General features: G+C 48.7%; 1 protein-coding gene across 1 annotated transcript; it reads right to left on the bottom strand.

The window, feature by feature from the left end:
• Positions 1 to 232: 232 nt before the first annotated feature.
• Dusp6 (dual specificity phosphatase 6) lies at positions 233 to 4,534 on the bottom strand. The gene is made up of 3 exons (XM_028783030.1): positions 3,679 to 4,534; positions 2,755 to 3,192; positions 233 to 1,755 (listed from the first exon to the last, which is right to left on the bottom strand). Exons 1-3 carry the CDS (start codon positions 4,076 to 4,078, stop codon positions 1,448 to 1,450), a joined length of 1,146 nt encoding a protein of 381 aa, XP_028638863.1. The 5' UTR covers positions 4,079 to 4,534; the 3' UTR covers positions 233 to 1,447.
• Between the last annotated feature and the right edge of the window lie 3,961 nt (positions 4,535 to 8,495).

Here is an 8,495-nt window from a genome sequence, read left to right as displayed (position 1 = left end):
TGTAGGCTTCATTTCTCCAGGGAAGAAAATCTTAATGAAGCCTGTATCAGACTCATGGATGCATGACATGGTAGGCCTACCCTATGAGGTCTTAACTTGAAGCAAAATTAACTTCACAAGCTGCATCTGAAAAAACGTTAGTAGCAACCTTGCTACCCATACAAGCTTTACCAATCACCACTTCTTACGTGTGTAACTTCATAGACTGAGGCATTTAAAAATAAAGACATGCTCAATAGCCAAAAATAGTTATTTATTAATAATTTAAGGTTTTACATTCTTATAATAAATTCCAGCTCAAAACTTTACACCACGGACATCATGGAGCAAGTCGATACTCCATTCCTCACAACCCGTTGCATCACACCCATCACACGGGTGCTCATCCACACACACAGACACACACTTCCAGTTTCGGTTTTTTTTTTTTTTTTTAAAAGGAAAGAAACCCACCCAAAGTATTGCATTTGAGGTGACACTCCCTGAAGATTCTGTACAGAGGTAATATGCTGTTTTAGCACAGCTGAAGTTCTAAAAATAAAAAAAAAAAGGTGAACCCACAATTTTGGTGTATTTCCAAAATACCCCTTGAGACAACGTAAGCCAAATATTTACAAAGGTAAGGCAGAGTCAAAACTACATTAAGAGAGGGAAAAAAAAAAAAAGTTACAAGGAAGATATATGAAAGAGACTTAAGACCTCACCATAACAAAAGTCTCAGTGACAATCATATCCTTCAAAATGCCATCAGAATTGGTACAATAAGGTCAAGCATGCTGCAAATATACCCTTTGGATTAGAAAAAAAAAACATTTTTTTTTCCTTATTTGTTCTAAGAAGTGGCATACTGCTCTTTCTCCCTTTGGATCTCTTTTAAACCCAAAGATAAAAACAAACACAAGCCAAACAAACACTGTCAAGTTATTGAAGATCAAATATTTACAATAATCAGATGAAAAGTATCAGTTTTTTGTTGGTTTGTTTTCTAAACCGATACCAGAAAAACAGAGCTAAAATCTCTTTGGCTCCACTATTTGCAAAGTTGAATCAGTCTTCACTGAAGACAATATATAGTTAGTTCCAGATGCAACAGGAAACAGCCATACAAGGCCCTCAAGAACACATGTTCCTACCCCCTTACTGCTTTGTCCTACCCTCTATCTGGATGGGATATCCAGTCCCTGCTTGGGTAGGCTGGGGGTACAGAAGCAAAACTATTGTCTGGATTTAGACAGCATGTCCTGTCCTTTCAAAAAAAAAAAAAAAATGAACGGAGCAAATCTCTCCCTCCGTGATAACCAATTTTTTCACTTGGCAACCTTGTCTAATACAGACAGCTGGTGACACTTTGACACCTGGGCCACACACAAAGAAAGCAGCCTGGTTGATGCTGCCCAAGAGAAGCTGAAGGTATGGGACACTCCCGGCTAGGAAAGGTGGGTGCCCCTCACGTGGATTGCAGGGAGTCCACCTGGTAGACATTCTGGTTGGAGGGCGTGGTGAAGTAGAGTTGCTGAGTAGGGACACGGTTGTCACAGGGGCTGCTGAGTCCCAGGGTCCTTTCAAAGTCAAGCAGCTGGCCCATGAAGTTAAAGTTAGGGGAGATGTTGGATTTCTTCATTTTGACAATGTCGTAAGCATCGTTCATCGACAAGTTAAGCTTCTGCATAAGGTAAGCCACCGTCACGGTGACAGAGCGGCTGATGCCTGCCAAGCAGTGCACCAGGACACCACAGTTCTTGCCTCGGGCTTCGTCTGTGAACACAAAAGAGAAAGGCGATTTCACAAGACTGAAAAAAAAAAGCAAAACAAACAAACAAACAAAAAAACCCAAGCCTTTGCAAATGCTAAGGTCTGAATCAAGAAGGAATAGTATTGTGTGTGGCAGTTAAGCCCCAGAGGCAGCAGAAAATGTATAACAGGAGATAAACATGCACACTGAACACAATCACATATTTCAGATATTTTCTGTAAAGGGAACTTTTGTATTAAGTTTCTGACAACAGAAAAAAAAACCTCCTTAATGTGTACATTCTTTTGCCTCAGCTTGTGAATACCAGAAACCTTTGCAATACGGTCCCTGAATGCCTCTCATACAGACAAGCAGACTGCAAGGGTCTATTAAATTATTCTCCAACTGTTGTGCAGCTAACAATGGGGGTATTCAGGCATTTTAAAAGAGAGAGGGAAGTCACAGGGGACAGCCCATTAGGAGGAACAGGATGTCTACATGGCCTGAAAATGAGTTCCTTTGTAATAGGAAATGCACTACAATGCCTGGAGATTCACTTCTCTTAGGCTCCCAGCCCACAGTTCTTCCTGCTGGGATCAGGTTACCCAGAGGCTCACAGTAACCAGTACACTGCAGTATCACTCAGCTGGGTAACATCTAGTATTCAAACTGCTTTCCAACAACTAACTTGAGTGTCCTAAAATAACTCCTAGGTCTTTTTTTTTTTAATTATAAAGCAATACTAGGATTCTTGTCTGCAAGTAAGACAAGTTCTCCACTAACACCCTGTCTACAGAAAAAATAAGGCTGATTGGAACACACACCCCCACCCCAAGTACAAATTAAATGGTTCAAATAGTCCCCTGATCTGCTAGGTCAACGGGCCCTGTTTTCCCTTTAAGCAAGAAAGTAAACCAGAGTAAACATTCTTAAAACAGTAGAGACCTGCAGTGCTGCAAAACAGCTTGCAGGAAAACAGATTAACATCTTCAACCCTATGAATGACGGCAAATTAGTCTCACCTATAAAAGAAATGGCCTCAGGGAAAAACTGGGACAGGTTTTGGCTCCAGTGATCCGAGATAGGTATTTGCTTGTATTTGAACTCGCCTGCATTCTCAAACAGATTGGGCAAATTGGGGGTGACATTCAAGATGTACTTGATGCCAAACTCTTCCAACACGTCCAAGTTGGTAGAGTCCTTGGCACAGCCCAGGTAAAGGAAGGGCAAAATCTCCACCGGGAAGGAAGGCTGGCTGTTGGAGAGCGGGCTGCCATCCGAGTCTGTAGCACTATTGGGGTCTCGGTCAAGGTCAGACTCAATGTCCGAGGAAGAGTCGGAGCTGATCCGCAGGCCCCCGAGCCCCAGCACTGGCAAAGACGGGGAGCTGCTACTACACGAACCGTCTAGATTGGTCTCGCAGTGCAGGGCAAACTCCGCCTGGAACTTACTGAAGCCACCTGCCAGAAACAAGGAAAGCAATCTTGTAACCAGAGAAGCTGTAGTAATTTTCAGCTTGTGAGACGCGCAGGAGGTGCAGGAAACACTATGGACAGGCACCTTATGAACCACCACCACCCTCCCTGCAGTGGTAGAAACACACTTCTATGTGCACCTTTAGGAACATAACCGGCTGCCTACCCAGGGAACATTCAGTCTTCTGAATCTGGAAACGCACAAAATTTCTTAATATTTCGAGGAGCTAGGAGGTGCTAAGCTGCACCCTAAACTACCTTTCCAGCTCTTCTGAATCTTAATTCTAAATCGACCCAAAGAAAGCGAGAGGAAGGTGGAGGTGTCTGGTTATAAAGAACCCTTGAAAGAGAAGCTACCACGCTGGCCCAGTTCCCCTAAGCGCAATGCGAGCGGCGATCGCCACCTCGCCGCCAGTTTCCCCAGCCTGCAGCCCCAGTCCCGAGCCCTGGCACCCGGGGCGCACAACATACCTTCCAGGTAGAACGCCCGGCAGCCCTCGTCTTTGAGTTTCTTGAGGAGCAGCCCGAGGACCGACTCTCCACCCGTGTTCTCATTCCAGTCGCTGCTGTTCTCGTCGTAGAGCACCACGGTGTCGGTACCGCAGCGCCTGGTAAAGCGGTCCCGGTCCTCGCAGCGCGTGAATAGCGCACGCACGGGCAGGTTGCCCTTCTGCAGACGCCGCAGCATGATGCCTGGGATGGCCACGTTGATGGCCGATTCGATGTGCGACGACTCGTACAGCTCCTGCGGTCGGCAGTCCATCAGCAGCAGCCGTTCGTTGCCCAGCTCCAGCTGCTCGTTGAGCCACGCCACCGTCTTGCTGATCGCCATTTCCGACGCGAAGGGCACGGGTCTGAGCGTATCTATCATGGGGGTCGAGCTGCGGGAGAAGGCGGGGTGCCTAGCAGACGCCCCTCAAGGCAGGCATAGGCCGAGCAAGCTGCGCGAAGCTCCCGCTCTCGGAGCGGGGTTTGATTCTGCCTCGCCTTTCCCAAGCCGAGGCTAGCGGTTAGGGAAGGCGACCCAGAAGCCAAGCCGGTGGTCCCTCTGCACCAGATCACACTCAGAGTCAACGAAGCTCTCTGAATGAAGGTGCCCAGTTTTGTTCCTACCCAGTGAATGAAATCCAATTAATTAGGACTCCGTGCCACTGAGAGGAGAAAAAGGAAAAAGAAAAAAGTCTAGCGGCTCCTAATCCTTCCCTCTGAGGCTGCACCTCAGATCCAACCCGGTGCTTCTCGCCGGATTATTCAAGCCTGGGTTTGCTCACAGTCCCTAGGACTCAGAGAGAGCACACCCCCTGTGCGAGGCAGCTCCTCAATGGATACAAACAGCCAGCGTCTCAATGGATACATTCTCTCCGCCAGCCAATGAGCGCGCTGCGGAAGGGGTTGTTGCCTAGGGGACGGGCCGGCTGGAACAGGTTGTGTTGATGAATTGTTAATGAGTTTGTCATTCACAAAAACGGAAAGGAATTTCCGCTCCGGATAAGCCCCAGTGCAAACAAGCTGCAACTGCGGGCTCGGCGGGAGGAAGGAGAAAGAAGAGGAGGCGGCGGTGGAGGAGGAGCAGGGCACATAAACCAGGGCACTAAAGTTGTCTCGTGTTTCCTTCTGTTGAGAGTTCACACTTCGCGTCTAACTCTTACGAACCAGTAGTGCAGTTAGCAAGCACAAAAGCCCTTATTCGCGACGCTTACAATCTTAAATTAGCCTTAATAAAACGTGAGGTTTTTCCTCCTTTTTTATTTTCTTTAACGCTAGATCTTAGCCTGCCATAGCGCCGCCCCTGCCCCCCACCCCACCCCAGTCCTCCTTTAGATCGTGTGTGGCATTTGTTTGGCTCTTTTTAAAAGTCTAGTTCTGTTTGTTCTGATGTCCTTTTTTTTTTTTTTTTTTTTTGCCGAGGCTGTGTTGCGGCTGGTGAACTGCCTGGGCTTTAGCGACCCAACGAAGTGTTAAATGCTAATCCAACATCTCTAGAAACAAACTAGTGTTTTGTTGAAACATTTTAAAGCAACTAAGCAAACAAGCGTTTGGTTGTCCAGAAAACCAGAAGCGCCCCAACCCCGGGTTTTCTCAACTTTCTTGCGGGCAGCGGGGGCGGGGGGATGGGTGGGCACGAAAAACCTGGTCAGCTAGCCCTACACTTTGCTTCTGCTCCAGTGGAGTGGGGGCATTCTGACCCTTTGTTCCGGAGATCTTGCTCCCCATCACCGGTCACCCATCGAGCCTGGGGAGTCGAGCTCCTTTAACGATTTGGGGCCAAGAGCAGAGTTTAGCTTCTAAGAGGAACCGGTCTTTCAAGGCAGCCTAGGCTAGGTGCTTGCGACGCTGGGCCTCACCAACGCTCCCTGCAAGCCTGCAGGAACTCAAGCCTAAACAGTGGCTACTGTGGACAGCGAGGCCGGTCCCCTATCCTTTCTCGGCTGCAGCGGTCCCCGAGCCCCGCAAGGAGCACTCTAGCAGTTTCAAACGCGCTTGCGCGCTGCGCTTTGGCCGCAGCACTGCTTCTCTAAGAGGGGGGTGGAGGAGAGAACACGCGACGACCCCGTGATCGCCTGTAAGGCCGTCGCGGAACTGTCGCCTAGAGAGAGACCTGGAACGGGAAAGGAGCCAGAGGTGTTCCTGTCTGGGCCCCTTGCTTCCCGAGTTACGAGTTGGGGAGTCTCATGGGCACCACACGCGGGCGACTTAGGACGGAGGCGGCGCGGCACCGGAGCCGGATGGAGGCGTGGCCGGCGGGGGCCGCGACGGCGACAAGAGCGCATCCCCGGCGCGCACGGCTCTATTGTTATATAAAAGTGCCGGGGCCGCCCCTCCCGGACGGAAAACCACCTGTGTGCGGCGACGGCGGGCCCTGCGGAAGGCGCGCGTCCCGATCCGGTCTGCCCTTCGAGTCCCACGGAAAGGAGCCGGGCTTTGTCCGGCTGCGACCGGGAGGCGGAAGCGCCGGCTGCGGCCCTTCCCGAATCCGGGGCGCGGGAGGGCGTCTAAGGTCACGGGATCTCCCCAGCCCAGCGCCTCGCAGCCGGGTCCTACCTACTGTCTCCTGCAAAGCACTTTGCATTTTTAATCACCCGCCTCTTCCGGGGTTTGGGAAATGTGGGCTAAAACAGGGCGACTTGGAGGTCCAAGTTGCCAATTTTGGAGCCCTCCCGCAGGCAGGCGCCCCATTAGGAGCGTTTTGATGAAAATGGGGGTTGCCTCCATCCTCTCTCCACGCCTTTTTTGGGCAGCGCTGGGAACAAAACGCCCATATTTCACTGGATAGCTTCCAACTCCCGCTGGGGTAGGCCTGTGCTGCAGCTGACGCCCCCGGATCCTTCCCCATCTGTGACAGGTTTTCCCACTCCGAGACATTTCACTCTGCGGGACCAAGGGCTAGGAGGAGGGGAGTGGGGTGCTCCGCGGGAACGTGAAGGATGAGTCTCAACCTCCCAACACGAGAGGGAAGCAGGTTGGGTTTTTCTGTACCAAATTTTGAAGTGAAGCACCCGACATCTGGGAGGATGATAAGGTCTTGGCTGGTGGAGAGCTAAGCAATAGTACCTGTGTTTCTTCTGAGTCTAAATTATTTCTCACGTCCTTCAAGAAATTCGACCTTTCGATCTAATTGTATCCAATTGCATTTCTTTTCTCCTTGTCATCCTTGTATTTGGTAATATTAAATGGGTACAATGCGTGAGAATGATGTGCTGTTAGCTCATATGTTTATATACAGTTTTGAGCTAACCTGCAAAATGGCTTGAGCTCTTTAGGAGGTTTTGTGGCCCGGGTCCGGTGGTTTTTGGTTGTTCTGTTTTGTTTTGTTTTGTTTTGTTTTTTGTTTTTTGTTTTTAATTTCCTGCCCCAAACACTCCCTTTGACGCCTGCCTGATAGCCTGCCAGGTTCCTCACTTGCAGCTAATCCCTCAAAGGACCGCCCAAAACAGTTTCATTCACTCTAGTTTAATAATGGGGCAAAACAGGAGACGTCCTAACCCACCTCAAATGAGCTTACCCAGGTTACCTTACCCAGGTTACCTCGGTGGATCTGGATGTCTTACTTCTTGAAGTTTTCTTTAAAAAAAAAAAAAAAGTTTGGTTCTCGGGCCAGAGAGAAGTTTCAGCGGTTAAGGGCACTGATTGTTCTTCCAGAGGACCCAGGTTCAAGTCCCAGCACCCATATGGCAGCTCACAACTGTCTGTAAGTCCAGAATCTGACACCCTCATACATGTAGACAAGATACCAATGCACATTAAGAAAAAAAATTTTTGAGCCTGGTGGTGGTGGCGCAACGCCTTTAATCCCAGCACTTGGGAGGCAGAGGCAGGCGGATTTCTGAGTTTGAGAGTTCGAGGCTAGCCTGGTCTACAGAGTGAGTTCCAGGACAGCCAGGGCTACACGGAGAAACCCTGTCTCGAAAAACCAAACCAAACCAAACAAAAAAAAAAAAATTTAGTTCATTACACCAAACTGAGACAAATGAAGGAGTGTGCATGGGCCAGTGCTGTAGGGCAGACATGGCCTTGTTTCTGTGTCTCCCTGAGTAGTTTTGTGCAGTCTTTAGAAAACCTAACACAAATTAGGTAAGGGAGATGAAGGAATTGGCCTGCAGCTAAACCAAAGCAGAGCATGTTCTCGAGGTTTGAGGCCAGAACCGAGGTGACCAGGTCCAGGGATCAGTAAGCTTCTACTTCCTGCTAAGACACACAAGATTTTAAGTTGCCAAAGTTGTACATTTCAGATTTTTGACTACACGTTCTGTTGCACACACTGCAGACACGTCAAGGGAGATGAAGGCTCCTTGGCCCTTCTACACACCAGTGGTTTTCTTCAGCAGTCAACCATTCACTAGATGAACTCCATTCTTTCTTCCTGAGGGTATATATCATGGATTCTAAGTCTCAGAGTTCCTTATCTTACTAGATAAGCGTGGGCCTGAGTTCAAATCTTACCTCTATGACTCGACAATATGGAGGCAGTCCTACTCAGTCCCTACTGAACTCCTCTGAGCCTCACCTCATTTCTTCACTTACTTCATTTCTTCACTCAGTCCAGGTTCTAGGAAAGTAGTAGGAATGAAATCGGTATGACAAGAATGACTAGGTAAAGTGCTGGCTTTCTTTTGTAAGTAGGAGGACTCAGAGCGTGGTCCCATGGTTAATAATAATAATAATAAAATTGAAAAATAAACCAACACTTGTAATACTAGTACCAAGGAGGTACAGATAGGAAGATCACTGGAGTACACTAGCTAGCCGGCCCAGCCTAGTTGGTAAGTTCTAGGCCAGTGAGAGACACT

This window comes from Grammomys surdaster, unplaced genomic scaffold (genome assembly GCF_004785775.1).
Source record: "Grammomys surdaster isolate TR1022 unplaced genomic scaffold, NIH_TR_1.0 958, whole genome shotgun sequence".
In the NCBI taxonomy this organism is placed as follows: domain Eukaryota; kingdom Metazoa; phylum Chordata; class Mammalia; order Rodentia; family Muridae; genus Grammomys; species Grammomys surdaster.
This window is presented reverse-complemented; position numbering and strand designations above follow the sequence as displayed.

Coding starts and splice junctions, on each gene's coding strand:
- Dusp6 (XM_028783030.1), bottom strand. CDS start 4,078: ATGATAGATACGCTCAGACCCGTGCCCTTCGCGTCGGAAATGGCGATC. Junction 3,193..3,678: donor CCGGGCGTTCTACCTGGAAG/GTATGTTGTGCG, acceptor TGTTTCTGGCAG/GTGGCTTCAGTAAGTTCCAG. Junction 1,756..2,754: donor TGAGGCCATTTCTTTTATAG/GTGAGACTAATT, acceptor TTGTGTTCACAG/ACGAAGCCCGAGGCAAGAAC.